At 54.7% G+C, this 21,077-nt stretch overlaps 3 protein-coding genes across 5 annotated transcripts in view; 2 read left to right on the top strand and 1 right to left on the bottom strand.

Moving 5' to 3' along the window:
* Positions 1-3,584: 3,584 nt before the first annotated feature.
* LOC101516590 (olfactory receptor 2C3) lies at positions 3,585-4,559 on the bottom strand. The gene has a single exon (XM_004586546.2). The coding sequence runs from the start codon at positions 4,557-4,559 to the stop codon at positions 3,585-3,587; it is 975 nt and encodes a 324-aa protein (XP_004586603.2).
* A 3,951-nt stretch (positions 4,560-8,510) lies between these two features.
* The window catches only part of LOC101517319 (olfactory receptor 5V1-like), a 28,164-nt gene continuing 15,597 nt past the window's right edge, over positions 8,511-21,077 (top strand). The window contains exon 1 of the mRNA XM_058677614.1: positions 8,511-8,602. Coding sequence (XP_058533597.1) covers positions 8,586-8,602 — 17 coding nt within the window. The 5' untranslated portion in view covers positions 8,511-8,585. The remainder of the gene's footprint in view (positions 8,603-21,077) is intronic.
* On the top strand, positions 8,516-20,126 carry GCSAML (germinal center associated signaling and motility like). 3 transcript variants are annotated; one of them, XM_058677615.1, is made up of 6 exons: positions 8,561-8,602; positions 9,762-9,840; positions 12,552-12,611; positions 16,249-16,289; positions 17,030-17,058; positions 18,532-20,126. In XM_058677615.1, the coding sequence occupies exons 2-6, from the start codon at positions 9,821-9,823 to the stop codon at positions 18,769-18,771; spliced, it is 390 nt and encodes a 129-aa protein (XP_058533598.1). In that variant the 5' UTR covers positions 8,561-8,602; positions 9,762-9,820; the 3' UTR covers positions 18,772-20,126. The 3 variants fall into 3 exon arrangements, with proteins under 3 accessions (XP_058533599.1, XP_058533600.1, XP_058533598.1); XM_058677616.1 differs by lacking the exon at positions 9,762-9,840 and having other exon boundaries at positions 8,516-8,602; XM_058677617.1 differs by lacking the exons at positions 9,762-9,840; positions 12,552-12,611 and having other exon boundaries at positions 8,516-8,602.

Genomic DNA, 21,077 nt, shown 5'->3' with positions numbered 1-21,077 from the left:
TAAAGGGCAGAGAATCCGCGTGCTGAAGCAGGCAGAGAGGAGACCTGGGCCTTTGAAAGATCCAGGCTGCAGTCCCCTCTGGACTTAATAGTGTCTCCAAAGTTTGTTTTTAAGGATTTATTTGTTTTTATTCAAAAGACAGTTACAGAAGTTACAGAAGACCTTCCATCCATTGGTTTACTTCCCAGGTGGCTGCAGGAACCTGAACTGGGCAGAAGCCAGGAGCCAGGAGCTTCCTCTGGGTCTCCCAGGTGGGTGCAGGGGCCCAAGGACTGGGACCACCAGATGCTGCTCTCCCAGGTACATTAGCAAGGAGGGAGCTGGACTGAGGTGGCTTCCTTTACGGGATGCTGCCCCGCAGGCGGAGGATTACCGTGTCGCTCCAAGGTGGGAGGAGGTGAAGGGTAATTACTAGCAATATAAGCTCAGTTGGTGTTTGTAGCTGCAGAATTTCAGAATCCTAACTCCCCTGAGGCCTTGCATATCTGGTTCTTCCTTCTCACACATTCAGTCAGTAGGAACCTTAGCTTGACTTCATTTGCATGTAAATGAAATGGTGGCATCCATTTGCAAGAAAGAAGACCCACCCACACTGCAGTCTCACCCAGCACTAAAGGGCATGTCCCTGTGGGTCTGCAAGAGGAGTGAGCTCTTGGCCAGAGGAGACGCTTGGGCTTTCACAAAACTGCAAATGGAATCTGCAGGCAGCTGGCATGCCGGGAGAGTGCAACTTTCCTGCAGTCGATGGTGCAATGACAGTTAACAGACCTTGGCCAAATATGTCAACTAGAAAGTATTTATTTATTGGAAAGGCAGTTATGGAGGTGGCGCGGGGGGTGGGGAGAGAGAGAGAGATATGGATTTTATCTGTAGGTTCACTCTCCAAATGACCTGACAGTGTGTTTGAAGCCAGGAGCCAGGAGCTTCATCCAGGTCTCCCACATGGATGCAGGGACCCAGGCACTTGGGCCATCCTCTGCTGCTTCCCCAGGTCACAAGGAAGCAGCTGGGACTTGGATTGGGGCTGCATGGGATGCTGGAACCTCATATGGAGGCTTAACTCGCTATACCCTGGCACCACCCTCCCCAGATTCTCTCTTATACTTTAGGCTTTTGATGTCCAAAGGTATGCTACCAAACTATTCTACTGAAAGTCTTGTGGTTTTCCATTTAAATTTGCAATGCATTTTGGGTCAGTTTAGCTGGAGGACTCGTGAATGGTAGGTGGGTGTCCAGCAGTTCCAGCGATTGGCCTTGAGTGCTCTGGAATCACTCAGAGCCTTGCTGGCCTGGCCTGTTCTGTTCCTCTGTCTGAGCCTTCTTTAGCTCTTTGATGCTTTATTTATTTCAGCTTGATAGTAAGTCTTAAAATCAGGCACTGCGAGTTAGTAGGATGAAACTTTAATCTTATTTTTAAAAAATATATTCCTAGGACTGGTGCCGTAGTGTAGTAGGTCAAGCTGTTGCCTGTGGTGCCTGCGTTCCATGTGGGCACTGGTTTAAGTCCCAGCTGCTTCACTTTCCATTCAGCTCCCTGCTTGTGGCCCGCGAAAGCAGTGGAGGACGGCCCAGGTCCTTCAGACCCTGCACTGCATGGGTGACCTAGAAGAAGCTCCTGGCTCCTGGCTTCAGATCAGCTCAGCTCCAACTATTGCAGCCACTTGGGGAGTGAATCAACAGATGGAAGATCTTTCTGTTTCTGCCTCTCTCTGAAAAAGCAATCCACAGAACAGTAGGAAATGTCTTATCAATCTTTGGGGTAGCGTCTGAGTTAGTCCTCACGGGAACTCTGTCCTGGCCTCCCCTTGTCAGTGCAGGCTCCTAGCACGTGGGCCGTTCTCTGCTGCCCTCACACGTGCATTAACAGGGAGCTGGTGTGAAGGTGGAGCAGCAGGACTCGAACCTCAGATGCAGGACACCAGTAGTGCATGCAGCAGCTTAGTCTGCTGCCACAACCTTGTCCTTGCCCAACTTTAAAGTCCGTTTTGTTTTTCCTGTGATTGAGTTGTTGAATCTCTGCAGCCGTCTCTGCACGCTGTCGACGGCTCCGGCTCCCTTTGCCCTGAGGAAGCCTTCAAGTTGACTGCTACCCGCTGCTCTACTCTGTGTGTGTGTGTGTGTGTGTGTGTGTGCGCGCGCCTTCAGGGTCCTTATAAGAAAGTGATGGCTGATTATATGTGTCAGCTTGGTTAAGCCACAGTACCCATATAATTGGCCAAAAGCCAGTCTGGGTGGGCCGTGAAGGCAACTTTTCAAAAGATGAGATTGTTATTGAGATTGTCAGACTCTGAGTGAAGCAAATTATGCCCAGCAGTGGTGGGTCGTATTCGATCAGGCGAAGGCCCTGGGTAAAGATGGCGAGGTCCTGCAAGGAGGAATGGGTTCTACCCACGGTGGTCTAGCATGGGCCCGTGTCTGGGGACCCAGCCTGCTCTGTGGTTTCTGGACCTGCAGCTCAGAGTGCCTTGTGGTGCCCTCACTCCATGGAGGCAGCGCTGTGCAGCTCAGAGCTCTGTACTGCCCCGTGGCCTCACTCCCTGGAGGCAGCGGCCCTGCCAGCTCACGAAGTCTCTGCCATCACACACTGGGGTTTCTGCACAATTTCTGCAGTTCTCTGGCTGCCAGATGGGATCCCACAACTGAATTTCATGCTGACATCAACACCCCAGACCTCAGGGCTCTGCCCGCACAGTTCTACTGAGGCTCCATTGCACAGGCGATTGAGTGAGCTGTTGGTCACTGTTTGCCTGCCTGTGCCTCCAGCCCCCACCCCTGGAATCTGGGACTGAACGTCTCCTGCACTCCTGCGGGTGCGGCCCTTTCCTGAGGCTGCCCAGGCTGTGGCAGGCCATCTAATTAGCACAGGCTCAGGTGTGGCTCAAGGGGCTCCCTGCGGCCAGCAGGAGAACCCCACCTCCTTTGCTCAGGGAGACTCTGAGGGGCTCTGGGGTGGGAGTCGGGGAGCAGACCGCATGCAGGCCAGTGTACGCACGGGTGGATCCAGATTAAACCTCACTGCAGACAGGGGGAAGTGGGCAGACTCCACATTGGATTGGGACCTCTCACGCAGATATTGTAAAGAATGAGCAGAGACAAGGGATGAGGAACGTAGATGTTCGATGTGAACAGTGGACGAGGTGACAGCCAGCACGTATGCACACAATAACCGGAGCTACATGACAGTGGGACGGTGGAACCAAAGAACACACTGAAAAGCTTTGTTCAGAAAATAACTGGCAAGCACTTTTGTTCCAGAATGCCATCTATCTTGGGTTCCAACAAGGATCAGAATAAAAGTCTAAGCATCTAGCCCTCCAAAATTAGTATTTCAAATTATTTCACGTGAGGATAGGCACATGTGCACACACACACACACACACATATACACAGGGAAAGAACTATCGCTTCTCAAATGCCTGGCCAAGGCTGGGGGCCGGGAGGCCCTCGGAGGGGCAGCGTAGTGACCTGAACCCGCTTCTTAGGCCTACACCTGGAGGGGGTTGGAGTGTCACCCTGACATGGCATGCAGTTGTGTCAAAGTCCCCGTTCAGACTCAGTTCTGGGTGACTTTGAATTGGTTCTCGCTATAGCGCAGCCCTGGCCCCTCGTCTTCCTCCCACACCACAGCTGTCTTCCAGCACCAGCTGCCTGAGGGCCTTCTTCACATCCTTGTTCCGCAGGGTGTAGATGAGCGGGTTGAGTGCAGGCGTGGCCACCGTGTAGAACAGGGCCACGAACTTGCCCTGCTCGTGAGAGCTGCTCTGTGCTGGCTGCAGGTACATGAAAATGATGGCCCCATAGAACAGGGTGACAACCGTCAAGTGGGAGGAGCAGGTGCCCAGCGCCTTCCTCTGCCCCTCAGCCGATCTCATCCTGGCCACAGCCCCAGCGATGTGGCCGTAGGAGACCAGGATGAGGCCCAGAGGCAGGACCACAAATAGGAAGCTGGCCAGGTACATCTCCAGCTCATTGGGGCTGGTGTCCACGCAGGCCAGCCTCATGATGAGGGGCATCTCACAGAAGAAGTGGTCGATGCGGTTGCGGCCACACAGCGGCAGCAGCAGAGTGAGTGTGGAGCCCACCAGGCTGGTGCTCAGACCCCCGAGCCACGAGGCCAGGGCCAGGCTGAGGCACAGCCGAGGGCGCATGATGACTGTGTAGTGCAGGGGCCGGCAGATGGCGGCGTAGCGGTCGTAAGACATGGCGGCCAGCAGGACACACTCGGTGGCCCCCAGCCAGTGGGAGAGGTAGAACTGGACCACGCAGCCCGCGTAGCTGATGGTCTTTTGGGGGCCCCAAAGGTTGGCCAGGAGCTGTGGGACGATGCTTGTGGTGAAACCGAGGTCCAGGAGGGAGAGGTTGGTCAGAAAGAAGTACATGGGTGTGTGCAAGTGCACGTCCATGCATGAGACCAGGACAATGAGGCCATTGCCCAGGAGAGACACAACGTAGAACCCCAAGACAACTGCAAAGAGCACGGGCTCCAGCCAGGGCCGTGCCGAGAAGCCCAGGAGCACAAAGATGGCGGGTGAGCTTGTGTTGGCCCCTTGCATGGTCATGGGCAGCAGGGTGGGGCACAGGACACAAGTTGTGGGGGGAGTGATGTCAGCAGGTGGCTGAGGAGTGGCCCTCGTCCTGCCCTGCAGACAACTTGCTGCGTTTGAAGGAAGACTGAGGGCAAAACAGATGTTCCCGCAGAGCTGCTGATGCCCGTTTTCCAGTTACTACCTTGCTTATGGCAGCAACATCTGGATTCACCAAGCGATTCCGGCTGGCAGAGGCTGTCTTCTTGTGATGGCCACCATCCCTTCTCCACTCCTGCTGCCACCGAGTCTGTCCAGGCCCTTGTCCCTTCTCGCCAGGTCAGTTACCCGTGGCCAGGCCGGTCCTCACCTGAGTGGTGGCCCTGTTCTGTCCCACACTGGTGCTCCCCACCCCCGCCTGTCACCTCCCCTTCCAGGTCATTTTTCAGGGTCCTCCTTCTGCCCGAGTCCCACTCTCCTGGTCCTGGTCTGAAAGCAGCAGCTGCTCGCTGGGGACAGGTACGCTGTTCTTGTTGATGCCTCCTGCTCTGCCGCAGATGCCACGCTTTCTGTCCGTTCAGTTCACTTCCTATCCAGGTCTGAGCCACAGAGGTCCCTTCATCGGCGCTGGCGGCAGTGCAGACAACACTGCTCAAGAGTGGCCCTAGGCTGCCCTCTGGACAGGACCAGCTATGAAATCATCTGCCAACCACTACCTCTCCAACGACAAGCTGATTAGGCCTGGGGGCACAGGGCAGGGACTCCCCTGGGTGAGCACAGGCTGGGGGCCCAGGGCACCTGTCCAAAGCCACATGCTGCTCTGGCACCGAGACAGCAGGGGGAGCTGTGAACTCAGCAAGGAGCCCCTGCCTGGGGATCCAGCCCAACTCTTGCAGCTGGGCCCGGCCACCGCGATGTGGATGTGAAGGAAGGGTGAGTGGGCTGAGTGGGAGAAGTTACCAACGGCTGGCCCTCAAGGCTCCTGGGGTGGGGCTGGGGGCACAAGGCCACAGGTGGAGGCGCCTCCCACAACCCCACTGCCTCTGAGGGTGCCCAAAGCTCCGAGCTGCCCTGTCCCCCGCACAGTGGCTCTGGGAATGAGTCCAGCTCAGATGCTCGCTGGGCTGAGTTTGCGTCCCCATGCGCATGCAGGGGCCCGGGAATCGGTGCTGAGGGCACGTGTCCACAAGCCCTGGAGTGTCACTCACCAGGCTGAACTGGCTGCGGTGGTCCTTGTGTGCTGCTGGCAGAATGGTCACTGGGCAGCACCCTGGCTTGGCAACCCTCTCGGTGTCTCCAGGCCACATGGGCACAGCGACTGCTCAGACTGTGTGTGTAGACACATCAACTGCTGCAAGCCAGAAAAAGGAGCGGAATTGCCCTGAGGGAGAGTGGTCCTCAGAGCTGTGAGCGTTCAGCACACTCCCTGGTGCCCAGTGCCTTCTGGGGAGACAGAGCGTGATGTGACTGTCGGGGGACCTGGGGGCCGTCTCCCTGTGGAGTAATTATACTCTGCCGGGGAGGAGCACCACAGCCTGCTTGTGCACGAGGCGGAGGCCTGGGGGCCGTCTCCCCGTAGAGTAATCGTGCTCTGTATCACGGCTTGCTTGTGCAGGGTCAGCAGCTTTAGGCTTTTATGGAGAAAACAGGGACGAGGCAGTGTTTACTCATGGGATGCCGCCTGTTTTTGTGGAAAAAGTATGCTTCTTCACACAGTGAATGAAAAGCCACGTGGTAAATTGCCGCAGAACTGTTTGAGAGTGTGAGTCAAGTTGCTGTCAAGTTCCAGATTCTCCCATGCCCCCGATGGGTAACCTGTACCCGTTCTGTGGTCGCTTCCCACCTGCTGACTCCTGTCCGTGGTGACCCGTGCTGTGTCTGCGGATTCACCTGCCTGAGGTGTCACTAGACTTTCTTGCTAGACTTGCTATAGAGTCGTGTACCGTGGGGCCTTCATGTCTGGCCGTTGGCTTCTGTGTAGCCTAGTGGTGGCACGAGGACCGAGTGGCCGTCCACTCTGTAGCTCACTGTGAGTGGGGCTGCTCTGGGCATCAACTCTAAGTCCTCTGAGTGCCCACTTGGGGTGCACGTGCCAGTCTCACTGTAATTCCAGGGTTAAATGGTTGTGCACGGATTAGTCACACTTCTCTCCACACCTACAAGTAATGAGGGACCCAGGTTCTCCCATCACGGCCAGGGCCGTGCACTTTCCAGGCCAGTAGTGTCCAGGGGTGAGGAGTGGGAGGGAGTGGAATCTCACTGTTCTGATCAGCATTTCCTTCACGACCAATATGGTATTAGGCCATGTGACCTGCTTTGAGTACTTCCTATCTTTGGAGAAACATCTGCTTAACACATTAAAATATTGTTTTGCTTACTTTCATTTGAAAGTCAGATTTACAGAGAGAAGGAGAGACAGAAAAAAAGATCTTCCATCCACTGGTTCACTCTCCAAATGGCCACAACAGTTGTAGCTGGACTGGTGCGAGGCCAGGAGCCAGGAGCCTCTTGTTCTCCTATGCAGGAACAGGATCCCCAGGTTTTGGACCCTCCTCCATTGCTTTCTCAGGCACATTAGCAGAGAGCTGGATGGGAAGTGGAGCAGCCAGAACTGGTGCCCTTAATGGGATGCTGGTGGGGGCTTAGGCTGCTACGCCATGGTACTGGCCCCTGGGAGCAGTGTTTTGAGCTGTGTTTGTATGGGAAGCCAGGTGCCTGATCCTCCTTTTGGCATTGCGAAGCCAGTGGGTGCCTGTGTGTGTCTACATGCTTCTACGCTGGTCCTCACTTCCTCGGCTTTCTACCCAAGGCCCACCAGTGGTCAGTGCTCAGCAACGGCCAGCACCCACTAATGGTCAGCGCCCAGCAGTGGTCAGCACCCACTAATGGTCAGCGCCCAGCAGCAGTCAGCACCCATTGCTTCTTGGCCTTTTGGCTAAGATCAAGTGTAGCAGTCAGCACCCAGCAGCAGTCAGCACCCACTGGTGCTCAGTGCCCAGAAGTGGACAGTGCCCACCAGTAATCCGAGAACAGTGAGAGGCCAGGGGAGTGGAGAGCACCTTGCCTGCTTGGAGGAATGGAGCCTGTACTAGCCGCTGGGTAGGCCAGGGGAACTCCAAACAAAAGGATGTCCCATGGGGGACCCCAGAAGGCTTGTGGGAATTAGGGGTGCCCCAGCCAGGTCCAAGGGGGTGTGTGGCCCTGCTCTTCTTCATGTCTGCTTCTCATGCATGTGATCAATGTGGCCTGAGGCATTGTCTCTGGGGGTGAAGGAGTCGGGCTGTGGACCCTGTGGTCTGACTGGGTGTTGCTGAGGCTGTGGAAAGCCAGCTGCCCACGGGGCCAGCTAATCCGCCACGGGTCAGGGCTCTCCAGCTTATCTCTGGGGCCAGCTGGGGCTGTGGCTGCCGTGGGCGGTGCCGGGAAGGAAGTCAGCAGGGCGGTGGGCAGGTCCTTGGGGCTGCAGCCGCCCTGAGTGTTAGCAGCAAGAGTGGGGCCTTCTCTGCACGCCTACCTCTGTGCCCAAGCCCGGGCTCTCATGTTCCTGTCCTCACCCTGAGCTCCTCCCTTTGTGTCGGCCAGCGCTGGAAGGACAGTGACACTGAGCTGGATGCTGGTATCCAAAGCCACACAAAGACACCTTGATTCCTCTCTTCTGTGTTTCCAAAGAAACGGCTCTCTCTCCGACAGTTTGCAAGGCAGTAGGATGTGGAGGGTGAGGGGTCTGGGGTCTCAGACCTCTGAGGAGTAGGTGAGGCCCCACCTGTCCAGTCTCCCACTGCTGGAAATGGCATGGTGGCCTTCATTCTGAGGCTCCTGCCCACACATGCACACACGCACACACATGTGCTCCCACACCCACATGCACACAGTTTTCTGGCCCCTCTCCTCCCTCCTGCAACAGATCCCGCCTCCTCTGCTGAACCCGCTCCCTGGCAGCGTGGTTGGGTGGCCCCGGCCTGTGGTCAGAGCTGCGTCAGCCCCTAGGCACTCCGCCTGTGGGGGCAGCCCCAAGCGGACTGCCCAGTCAGGCCATTTGCACCACCCAGGCCACCTTGGAGGATGGGAAATAACCTCCGGTGAGTGCCAGCCTGGGCAGCATGGGCTTGCGGGAGGGAACCTGAGACGCTTGCCCAGGTGGGAGGGGTAAGAGCGGCCAGTGTGCGGCCAGTGGTGGGTGGCCAGGGTGTGGCGCCAGGTGGGCATTGCTGCTTGCGCTGTCCTCAGGCGGTGGAGATTTGGGTCCAGCTGCACGTTCTCCATTTGACTCCGATATCCGGCTGCTGTCTCTGGAACTTTCCTGCTCCCCCTTGTCCTCGGTGGACGCAGAGTTTGCTTCAGCATGAGGGTGAGGGGGCTCCGAAGGTGCATTGCAGCGCCTGCTGGGGTGATTCCATCACGTCCGCACCGCAGAGCAGGTCCTGGCGATGCTGAATCAGAAAGGCTGGCTGAACTGCCTCCCCTGCCCCTCCCGACCACACAGGGCTGCCCACGGCAAGACTGCTCCTGTCCCTGCGCCCCTGGGTCCTCGAGGACACTCATCCCCAGGAATAACTTGGCTTGGATTTTAATAAATTGTCTATTAATGTGAAAGGCAGAGCTGCAGAGAGAGGGGGAGAAAGAGGGAGAGAGGGAGAAGAGGATAGAAGGAGACAGAGACAGAGAGAGGGAGATACGGAGAAAGAGGGGGAGAGAAAGGGAAAAAGAGAAGTGGGGGAGAGAAAGAGAAAGAAAAAAGAGAGAGGCATAGGGAGATCTTTCACCCACTGGTTCAACAGCTTGGGCTGGGCCAAGCTGAGGCCAGGAGCCAGGTCTCCCACATGGCTGCAGAGGCTCGAGAGCTTGAACCATTGTCTGCCGCTTTGCCAGGTGCAGCAGGCAGCTGGATGGGAGACAGAGCTGCTGGAACGCAAACTGGGCACTCTGACACAGGGTGCTGGTGGCTCGAGTGGCGGTTTAGCCCGCTGCACCTCAACCTTGCTTGTGTGTCAGATTGCAGGATCTCGGACACTGTTTAGTCACTCCCTTCCTTTTTAATTGATTCTTGTACTAAGATGCATTTGCTTATTTGGAAAGAGTTACAAGTAGAAAGTTACAGAAAAGGAGGAAAAGGAGACATTGTGCACCTGCTGGTTTGCTTCCTAGCTGGCCGCACTGGGCCTTAGCCAGGAGCTTCTTCTGCGTCTCTCACGGGTGCAGTGTCCCAAGCATCTGGGCCATCCTCTGCTGCTTTTCCAGGTGCATCAGCAGGCGACTGGATGGGAAGTGGAGCAGCTAGGACTTGAGCTGGCCCCCATATGGGATGCTGGTGCTGCAGGTGGTGGTTTAAACCCCTATGCCACAGCACTGGCCCAGTCACTCTCTTCTTGTCCTCTTGTCCTCTGGGCCTTGTCTTCACCTTGCTGTTCAGCTGCCAGGCTCTGACTCAGTGTCCCCTGGCCAGCAGGGAGCTCTCAGGTGCCCCCGTGGAGAGCTCAGTGCGGAGCCACATGTGTGAAGTGGTCAGTGAGGTGCCATCTTCTGGTGGACACTATGCTCCTATCAGCTCTACCACTGCGAGCCTTGCTCCTTGGCCAACAGCCTCTGGCTCCAGCACTCTTGGTCTCTGCCCTGCATGCCCTGGTCCCCACTGTGTCCTCCTGCTGCTGGCGGTCACTCTCTCTGCCCTGGTCCCCGCCGTGTCCTCCTGCTGCCAGGGTTGGGCTCTCAGTTTTTTTGATTCTTGTGCTTGTGGCCTATCCTCTGAGATGGTGGTGGGGAGCTTGGTCCTGTGTGCAGCCCTGCCGTGGGGATTCTGAGTGTTCTCTGGTCTTGGCAACTCTGCTGTAAGGCCCAGGTGCTCTGGGGAGCAGACACCTCTCCATCAAGCCCCGGGAGCAGAGGCTGCGGTTGGAGCTGCTCAGTTCCGGCTGCTCCCTCTCCATGCTCTTGACCACTTCCCTGGTAGCTGTCCCTTTTCTGGAGGAAGCCGTGGGCCTGCCTCCCTCACAGAGGGATGGCGTGGAGGACTGGAGCAGGACCCAAGGACATTTATATTTGGCTGGGAGGTGGGACAGAGACAGAGTCTGGTGGTTCTAACCAGCAAGGATGCCTCATTGTTCTGTCCCAGGCCTCTCCTACACCCACTGCACTAGGCAGCCTGTCTCTGGCTTAGGTCTGTTCTGGAGGATTTCTTCCAGCTCCTGTTGTCAGGTGAAGGAGCCAGGCTGGCCAGCTCCAGGCTGCTGGCATCGGGGAGTAAGGGGTCACAGAGCCACCAGCCTGGGCTGTTCTGCATGGCTGTGGTTGTAGCCTCCCCGTGGTTGTCCCAACACACACCTGGTGCTCCCCACATGTTGTTGAGCTCAAGAAGGCAAGAGACTTTCTGAGCTCAGAGAGAAGGACCACGACAACCAGCATGTAGCTGACAGCGTGGATTTCTGCATCATGTCCACCAGGCCAAATGCCCATGTGACAAGCACACATGCTCTCAGCAAGCCAGCCCTGATGGCCCTGGTCAGCCCTGGACAGCCCTGTTCAGCCCTGGACAGCCCTGGTCAGCCCTGGACAGCCCTAAACAGCCCTGTTCAGCCCTGGTCAGCCCTGGACAGCCCTGGACAGTCCTGGACAGCCTTGGTCAGCCCTGGACAGTCCTGGACAGCCTTGGTCAGCCCCGGTCAGCCTTGGTCAGCCCTGGAAGCCCTGGACAGCCCTGGTCAACCCTGTACAGCCCTGGACAGCCCTGGACAGTCCTGGACAGTCCTGGACAGCCTTGATCAGCCCTGGACAGCCTTGGTCATCTTTGGTCAGCCTTGGCCAGTGTTTCCTTTACCAAGTTTTAAAAACATTTTTCTAGAAGGAGAATTAAGCAAAGCCAGCTTTCTTTTCAGAATTAAAGTGCAGAACAATGGGAAAATTTATGGGACACAAGCTTCATAAGTTTGACTCCCACAAACAGTGCAGCTAAGTCTTGGGTTTTTAAGGCCTTTCTTTTACCTGTATTCCCAGTTATGCCAATGACACAGCAACCTTTTTTTTTTTTAAAGATTTATTCATTTTTATTACAGCCAGATATACACAGAGGAGGAGAGACAGAGAGGAAGATCTTCCATCCGATGATTCACTCCCCAAGTGAGCCGCAACTGGTCGATGCGCGCCGATCCGAAGCCGGGAACCTGGAACCTCCTCTGGGTCTCCCACGGGGGTGTAGGGTCCCAATGCATTGGGCCGTCCTCAACTGCCTTCCCAGGCCACAAGCAGGGAGCTGGATGGGAAGTGGAGCTGCCGGGATTAGAACCGGCGCCCATATGGGATCCCGGGGCTTTCAAGGCGAGGACTTTAGCTGCTAGGCCACGCCGCCGGGCCCTACACAGCAACCTTTTTAATGGTAACTAAACTTGTGGATTATATGTGAATAGGTGTGGGGCTCTCAGTTGTCTGAACATCCTAGGGCCTCTATGTGATTGGCTTTTTGGAGATGACAGGTGAACGGAGAAAACCAGGGCAGCCCGCATCCCTCTTGTCACATGTACCCAGAGCTCCCATGTACCAGTACTGAGTGGCCACCTTGGAAGCGTGGCTGCTCTGTGGGGTAGGACTCGGCTTCTATCTGAGCAAAGATACCAGATGAGGGAGGGCGGGAATCCAGCCTGGAGGGGAATTTGTCCATCCCTGCAGATGAGAGAGGAAGAGAGGGAGGGAAGGATGGAGGGAGGGATGGATAGATGGAGGGAGGGAGGAGGGAAGGAGGGAGGGAGGGAGGAAGGAAGGAGGGAGGGGACCCCGCCTGGAGGGGAATTTGTTCATCCCTGCACTGGGCCCAGCAGGTGTGTTTGGAGGCACGCCCACTGCTGGTCACTGGATGGGACCTCTGAGGCTGGGTCAGGGGCTGGGGAGGGACACTTCATGTGGAGCAGGCTTCCGAGGCTTGTGCCCTTCATTCTCTGTCGCTAATGTTAACGAGCAGGCTGGGCTGGCACGGTGACTTTGCTCCTCGGTGTACCTTCAGAGAGTGGCCACCAAGCTCCTTCCCTGTGTGTTTCCATCCAGCTGCCTGGGAGGGAACCGGAGGAAGCGCAGGGAGTCTGGCCCTGGCGGGACGAGGGAGCGGTAAGAGAAGGATGCCTTGTCTTCTGCAGGGTGTGCCCCTGGGCTTCAGCCTCTCCCCACCCCCCCCCCCCCCGCCTCAGGCCTCTCTGGGAGTACACACTGCTTGCCTGTGTAGACGCTGCCCCCTCGCCCCTCCTCCTGAGCAGCCATCCAGACCTGGCTGTGCCTCAGATTCTGAAAAACTCCAGGGCATCCAGCACCAGGCCTTACTCCTCCCTGGAGTCTGCAGGCCCTGCTCACTGCCCTCCCTACATCCTTGTTATGGCCAGACACTTGCTCTCCAGGGTGTCTGGGGAGCCCTGCCCAGGTGTCTCCAGCTCCATCCTGCCTACGTTGGCTGTGTTGTCATGGTCCCTCAGGCTGTCTCCCTTGCCAGGCTTCAGGCATGGAAAGCATTAGGTGCCTGAATGCTGGTTCTTTGTTGGGTGGGTACTGTGCCCTGCTGTGTTTCCTGGCTATGAGCTGGTCAGTTCTGCTTCCCCTCCTTGTTGATGGCTTTGTCTCCAGGTCCTGATTTCTGTGCAGGATGGACTATCCATGGTGCAGGGCTGGGGGTAGCCTCTGCTGGGAGGGGGTGCTGCTGTTGACCTGGGATCCCCACAGCCTGCTGCTGGGAGGCGGTGCTGCTGTCGACCTGGGACCCCCACAGCCTGCTGCTGGGAGGGGGTGCTGCTGTCGACCTGGGACCCCCACAGCCTGCTGCTGGGAGGGGGTGCTGCTGTCGACCTGGGACCCCCACAGCCTGCTGCTGGGAGGGGGTGCTGCTGTCGACCTGGGACCCCCACAGCCTGCTGCTGGGAGGGGGTGCTGCTGTCGACCTGGGACCCCCACAGCCTGCTGCTGGGAGGGGGTGCTGCTGTCGACCTGGGACCCCCACAGCCTGCTGCTGGGAGGTGGTGCTGCTGTCGACCTGGGACCCCCACAGCCTGCTGCTGGGAGGGGTTGCTGCTGTCGACCTGGGACCCCCACAGCCTGCTGCTGGGAGGGGGTGCTGCTGTCGACCTGGGACCCCCACAGCCTGCTGCTGGGAGGGGGTGCTGCTGTCGACCTGGGACCCCCACAGCCTGCTGCTGGGAGGGGGTGCTGCTGTCGACCTGGGACCCCCACAGCCTGCTGCTGGGAGGGGGTGCTGCCAGCGGCCCCCAAGCCTGGGTTGCATGTGGCCTCTGAGTCAGGCACTCACTCAGGGCATCAGCATGCCCTACTGAGTGTTTGCTCCATTATGTCTGAAATGAGGTCTGCACCAGATGCGCCAATTCCTTCCTGTTAAAGGAGGCCAGCCTGTCTGTCTTTGACAGACCAAGACCAAACAGTTATTGTAGGAGGGAGTCCTGTGCTGCGAGTGGCCTCGAGGCAGTCAGCGGGGCGGGGGCTGAGTGACCCTGTCCCTGAAGTTCTGAGTGTGGGTTCATGGGGGAGTGAGAGGTGACTGTGCAGGTGGTTAACTTCACAGCACAAGGGCTTTCTTTTTGTTTAAACAAATGAAACCTCTTTCTTTCTTTCTTTCTTTCTTTCTTTCTTTCTTTCTTTCTTTCTTTCTTTCTTTCTTCTTTCTTTCCTTCCTTCTTTTTTTCTTTTTCTTTCTAAATTTCCTATTTTTTTTTTTTAAATTGGAAAGGCAGATTTATAGAGAGAAGGAGACACAAAGGTTTTCAATCCACTGGCTCACTCCTTTAATGGTCGCACAGCTGGAGCTGAGCCAATCTGAAGCCAGGAACTTCTTCCTGGTCTCCCACGCAGGTGCAGGGTCCCAAGACTTTGGGCCATCCTCTACTGCTTTCCCAGGCCACCAGCAGGGAGCTGAATGGGAAGTGGAGCAGCTGGGACATGAACCTGTGCCCATATGGGATCCTGGTGCTTGCAGTGGGGAGGGATTAGCCAAATGAGACATTGCGCAGGGCCCACAGCATGAGGCTGTTTGAATAAAGCTATTATTTGCCTCTCTTCCCGAGTCATATTTGGCTATTTTTACCCAAATATTGTCCAGTTCATAACTTGAAATGTAGTGACAGGAAAGATGAACTTCAAGATATTTAACTTTCCGAGTTCGGGGTGTGGATGTGCAGTGACATGTGTCCGCAGTCTCAGCGTGGCTGGCTGGCTGCACGCAGGCAGCCGTGTGACTGCCAGCACAGGAGATAGGGAGCAGCCCCAGCGCTCGGTCACCACCGATCTGATTTCCGTTGTGCCTTTTTTCCGAGACGTCATAGTCTACCTTTATCTTTATTGCATCCTTTAAAATTTTTTTTTAGTTTTAAAAATTGTTGCTATTCTACTAATTTGTGTGCAAAACTTATTTTTGGAGTTTTCAAGTTTTCTTGCCTAGGAATGGGAACATTTAAGCAGTTGAAGTTCTGGCTCTGCGCATTTTTTCTGGAGTCTGTGGGCTGTGGCACTTGCCAGCCTTTTGCTTGGAGAGAAGTGGTTTTTAATTTCAGACATTGTTCTAAGTCCTACGTGCCATTTTGGTTTTGATTGTCGCTGGTGTCTGTGGTCTGTAATATTTCTGAGCTGTGGATTTCACATACGTTAACTCTGCGACAAGCACCTTGCACTCTTCGGATGCTGGCGTCTTTGGTGAGTCGCCATAACCACAGACAGGACGTGGGGCCCAGTGGTCAGGACACGCCTGGGTGGCTGAGTGGCCAGTGAAGACCCACACCCATGAGGGCCACAGATGAAACCTCATGATTTTCAAGTGTTTTGTTACAGACAAACAGTTTTCTTTTAAGATTTACTTTATTTCAAAGTCAGAATTATAGAGAGAGAGAAGGGGGAGAGAGAGAGAGATTTTCCATTTGGGTCACTCCCCAAATGTCTGAATAGCCAGAGCTCAGCTGATCCAAAGCCAGGAGCCAGGAGCTTCTTCCAGATTTTACAATTTTGTAAGGCTTTGGGTAGTCCTCCACTGCTTTCCCAGGCAGCCGGCAGGGAGCTGGCTGGGAAGGGGAGCAGCCGGGACAGGAGCTGATACCCATATGGGATGTCAGTGCTGCAGGTGGAGGATTTGCTTGATTTGCCATGGTGCTGGCCCATAGTTTCAAGAAGTCTGCCTTTATTTTTCCAGATAGTTTTCAGATGGTGGACTGACCTGCTGTTTCTGTGAGTCCCTTTCATGCTCTGTTCCTTAGGTTCATGTCACTCTGTTGCATGGTGGCAGTGTCTGTGGGTTTTAGTTTGTATGAGGACCCACGGGGTAGGGGATGGAGGCGGTGAGAGCCCGCAGGCTGAGCTGGACAGGGCTGTCCCATCCCCGCAGGCCAGCTGCGCCAGTTGTAGGGTTTTCGTAACCAAGTGATAGAGACGAGCTTAGCTGACATTCCGTAATCCTACCAGCTGGAAAGCTGGATCAAGCTGATGACTACTTGGAGCACCACGACAGCCACGTCCTGCGTTCTCTGCGAGGTAGGCTGATAATTTAGCAATTCCTTAATTTCATGATATGGATATGCAGAATTTATTCTCCACTTTTCGTTCTTCTCCAGATTATTGTGGTCTCCCGGAATGGGCTGGAGCAGGCAAGCTCTTACCTGTGAGATGGTTTAATGTTCTTGTAGTAAGGATCCAAGCACTTTCTGGCGTGTGTTTTCAGTGGCCAAGACCCTCAGCCATCCCACGTTGCTGTCTTTTCTTGTAGGCAAGAAGAGTCTGCGTCTGAAGGAGACCTTCAAGGCTCAGGTAAGGAAGCAAGTTCCTGCCCTGCTGAGTTTCACATCAGTGTGAATATCCGGATCATCAGAGGTAGCAGGGGCCAGAACATGTCTCACTATACTGTGATGATTTTATAGGATTTATTTCAATTCACACACAGGAAGCTGCTGTTGGCAGCCATGTGCAGATTTAATTTAACGTTGGTGTTTGAAGCCTGCTGCAGGGACTGGTGTGTTTTCTTTGTTTAAGAGTTTGCAGTTACCCCAGTATTTCTGTGTATTATTCTTGTAACAGCTCAAACTAGATGATGACTGGCCATGGCCCTCCTTGAGAGCAGATGGCCCCAAGGGCGGCACTTTGTTGTTCATCTCTTTCCCAGCTTCATTGAGCAGTCATTGACAGAAAGAAACTGCATATTCAGGTTCATGCTGAAATGGCTTGATGTGTACATATATTATGTAATGGCCACATGTAATCAAATTCCTCAGCATATGTATCATGATACACAGTCAGTGTGTGTGTGTGGCAGAGCGAGAGGGGGAGGCAGTGAGGGGGAGGGAGAGAGGAGAGAGAGAAAGCTGCTGAAGCACCGGATGCCATGTGTGCATTAGGTCCCCAGGACCAGCTCATCTTTCCATCTTTCCCAGATTTTTGTGTTTTTTTTGGAAGGGTTAGAGCTTTCAGTTGGGATGAGTTAGCATTTGCCTGGACGGCTTCATCCTGGCTCCACTCTGTGCTGACTCAGCCCCTCTTACTTCATCCTGCAGGTGAAGAAGCTGCAGCCGTATCTAACCAGGTAGTTCAACAAGCCTGACAACAAAGCAGAAAGAAAAGCCGCCTTCCTTCCGTCTGTCAGAGTCATCGCAACATGGATGCGTTTGTGTTGTCATCCTGCAATTTCTGAATAGATCTGGATTTTTAATTTTAATTGAGAGAGAGAGAGACTTGAGAAGGGGCAGGGAGAGAGAGAGGGAAAGAGAGAGAGAGAGGAGAGAGAGGAGAGAGAGGAGAGAGAGAGAGATGGGGGGAGAGAGATCTCCATCAGCCACTTGATTCTTCAAATGTGCTGCACAGCTAGGGCTGGGCCAGAAGCTCCATCAGGGTCTCCCAGGTGGGTGCTGGCCGAGGACCTGGGCCTCCCACGTGGATGGTAGCCTGATAACCTGGGTCTCCCATGTGGGTGCTGGCCGAGGACCTGGGCCTCCCACGTGGATGGTAGCCTGATAACCTGGGTCTCCCATGTGGGTGCTGGCCGAGGACCTGGGCCTCCCACGTGGATGGTAGCCTGATAACCTGGGTCTCCCATGTGGGTGCTGGCCAAGGACCTGGGCCTCCCACGTGGATGGTAGCCTGATAACCTGGGTCTCCCATGTGGGTGCTGGCTGAGGACCTGGGTCTCCCACATGGGTGCTGGCTGAGGACCTGGGTCTCCCACATGGGTGCTGGCTGAGGACCTGGGTCTCCCACGTAGGTGCTGGCTGAGGACCTGGGTCTGGTGTCACTGCTTTCCCAGGAGCAGGAGCTGCCTGGCTGACTTTGCTGTCTGAGCTGGCCTAGCTGTCTGAGCTGGCCTAGCTGTCTGAGCTGGCCTTGCTGTCTGAGCTGGCCTTGCTGTCTGAGCTGGCCTAGCTGTCTGAGCTGGCCTTGCTGTGGGATTGGCCCTGGCAGTCTTGTATCATTTTTCTTTGCTTTCTTTCTGTGCAATCACAGCTTTGTTTAAGCTCTGACTTTCATCATCAGCCTTTCCCTGGCAAGGTTTGTTGCTGGGTCTTGCTTCCTTGCTTTGTACAGCTTGTTGCCTAATGTTCTCAGTAGATGTGGCCTGGAGCAAGGACTGCTTCTCTGAAGGAAAGTTCCCTCCTTTATAAACAGCGAGTGAGTAGTGGCTTGGGTCTATGAAGGGTCTTCAAGAAGTTGATGGAAAATGTGCTGTGAAAAGTCTGTGCCCAAATTGTACATTTTTACACCTACATAAGCCTCTATTTTCAATCCAAGTTCCAGAGTCTTTTTCAAAGCACCCTTGTATGCTGTTTATATGGGGTCTTAAGTCATTAGGGTTTGGACAAGGACCTTAGAAAAGATTTGCATTTCTTTGGAATGGCTGGCAGAGGGCAGGCTCCGAGTTTCAAGTTACCGTGTTACAGGGCACCGTGATTGAGCCTAGGGGCACTGTAACCGAGTCCAGGCCATGGCAGAGGGCCATGGGTGGGCACTGAGATCCGGTGTCGCTGAGCTCGGGCCTGGGTCTCTCTCCCCTTGTGCTTGGCAGGAGTGTGACAACGGCAGTGGCTCAGAAGTGTGCTACAGTGTCATTAAGCACGTCTCTCACGGGAGGTCCTCGCTCAACTCCAATGACGACGGCGGCTATGAGAACGTGGAGGCCGCCTCTGGGAGAGTGAGGCCGCCCCGGGAGGGCTCGGAGACCGAGTACGCGCTCCTGAGGACAGCCGCCCTCGGACCCTCCTCCTACAGCACTGAGCCCGACTACGAAGTCGTGCTTCCGCACTAGCAGCCCTCCTGTCCCCTACACGGATGGGGTGCAGATGGGCAGCCTCGGTTAGCGTCCACCCTCTCAGAAGCCTCTGGAGCATTCGTCTCTGGCCAGAGGCTATGTGTTCTGCGTTAGGTTTTAGTCTACCACTATCAGCAGCTCCTGGGTGAGGTGGCTTTGCTTTGGTTGAAATGGTGCTCCAGAGAGAGGCCCAAGACCTGCCCAGGACAGCCAGGGCACACGCATGTGTCTTGGGGTCTTGGCTCCAAATGTCAGCATCTCCAGGGACCTAGCTCCTCTTTGAGGTGGGACTAACTCAGTACATTCAGAAATGTCAGACTAGTGACCAGACCCCTCATTAGATGCCTCACTGTTGCTTTTCTCTGTGTGCTGGGAATCTTGCTCACACACTGTGGTGGGGATCAAAGGACTGACGGTTTCCAAGAGGAGGAACCGAATGTGTCACCAAGAAGGAACCATGAGACAGGGTTACCCCCTCTGCTTTTCTGTCCAATAGTAAATTGTAGGATTCTCTTCAATGATTAGTCAAAAAAATTGCTGAAAGTTGTGTTTACAATGAACCAGTTCATGCCTGTGTATTTCTTTGAGGTAGTTTTAAATGGCTCACTTGCTTGTGTACAAGTTTTGCCCAAGTCTGGTGCTTCCTTGTGCTGATGTCAACATGTAGAAATCCCGTAGTTCTGGAAAACTCATCCTGTCCAAAGTATATGAGTAGAAATCAGCCAACTTTGGAAAAATGATGAAATTATTGACTTTTGTGCTTTTGTAGCCATTTTTGACATATAACACATATACTTAACATTCATGGATTATGGCATTCTTAGCTTCGACACAAAATGTTCTGGGGCCGGGCTCCCATCTGTTCTCTCACCTGCTCGGCGTGACTGGGTATTGGGCTGTTTATCTCTTTCTCCACCTGTCATGTGGGCTGAGAAATGGCATCCACACTGGCCAGGGGATGGCCGGGTCCGGCACCGTCCGCTCCTATGCTGTTCCCGCATCCTTATGTGCACTAGCAAGTGCTCACAAATGCAGCAGCCCAGACCTTGTGTTGAGCTGTACACATGGGATCAACTGTTCAAAAATGCCTGAGCATGAAAGGGACAGCTGTGCTCAAAATGGTGCCTACTCTGTCCTGGAGTTTACACATGAATAGTCCAACTCGAATCTGGTAGACTCTTCACTATGTGGTGGCATCTACTACTGGGAAATGACTTGTTTTCAGCAAATTATCTGTGAAATTAAACCTACATCATTCCAGGTTCAGCATTTAGGGCTACATGCTTTTATTTTATTTTATGTATTAAACTGAGTAGAGCAGATACTACACTTGATCTTAGCCAAAATGTGAAGCGATTTTATGTATTAAACAAAAAAGTTGCCAAGCAATGTTACATGGACCTTTACCTTGAAGGAAGTGGTATGGTTTTCCAAATTGCAAATATGTCGAGATGATATGTATAAGCAGGCATTGCATCTGCTGGGCAGTCCTTGTGGCAGAGGTCACCGAGTCTCTGGTGGGGTCAGCCACCCTGGGACCAGTGCCATGGCCTTTCGGGGTGGGAGCAGAGCTGGCCACAGGGTGCTCCTTCTGCACCAAGGGGGCACCCTGTGTCTGAACTTCCATAGGAGCTGAGAGGAAGGCCACGGTTAAAAAAGACAGAGCTTATGTCAGGATGCGGAGTTTGCACCTTGTTGATTGCAGGCAAGCAAGTGAAAATGGGGACTGGGAATATCAGCAAAGCAGCATCTCTGAGAGCAGAAAGGAGGAACGGACATCTGGCGTATCCAGCTAATCCTCCTCCTGCAGTGCCAGCATCCCATACAGGTATTGGTTCCAGTTCTGGCTCCACTTCTCACCCAGCTCCCTGCCTATGGCCTGGGAAAGCAGCTGAGGATGGTTCAGGTCCTTGGGCCCCTGCATCCACGTGGGAGACCCGAATGAAGCTCCTGGTCCCTGACTTTGAACGGGTTCAGCTCTGACTGTTGTGGCTATGTGGGAAATGAACCAGTGGATGGAAGATCTTTCTCTGTCTCCTCTTCCCTCTGTAACTTGGCCTTTCAAATAAAAAATAACACAAATCTTAACAAAAAAGGTGGGGAAGAGTAGAAAAGAGGAAAAAAGAAGAAACAATTAATCTGCCCCCCAAAACATGAAAGGGGCATTTTGTGGTAGTGGGCAGAGTGTGGTGAGGCCCACCACGTCCTGCCCCTGGGCCCATGCCCAGCCCACCTGCTGCCTCCGTGGGCCAGGTATGCCAAGGATTCACCCAGGAGCCATCGCTCTGTGGTGGCCCACTGGT

This window comes from Ochotona princeps, chromosome 19, assembly GCF_030435755.1.
Source record: "Ochotona princeps isolate mOchPri1 chromosome 19, mOchPri1.hap1, whole genome shotgun sequence".
Taxonomy (NCBI): domain Eukaryota; kingdom Metazoa; phylum Chordata; class Mammalia; order Lagomorpha; family Ochotonidae; genus Ochotona; species Ochotona princeps.
Note: the sequence above shows the minus strand (reverse complement) of the source record. Positions and strands in the feature narration are given on the sequence as shown.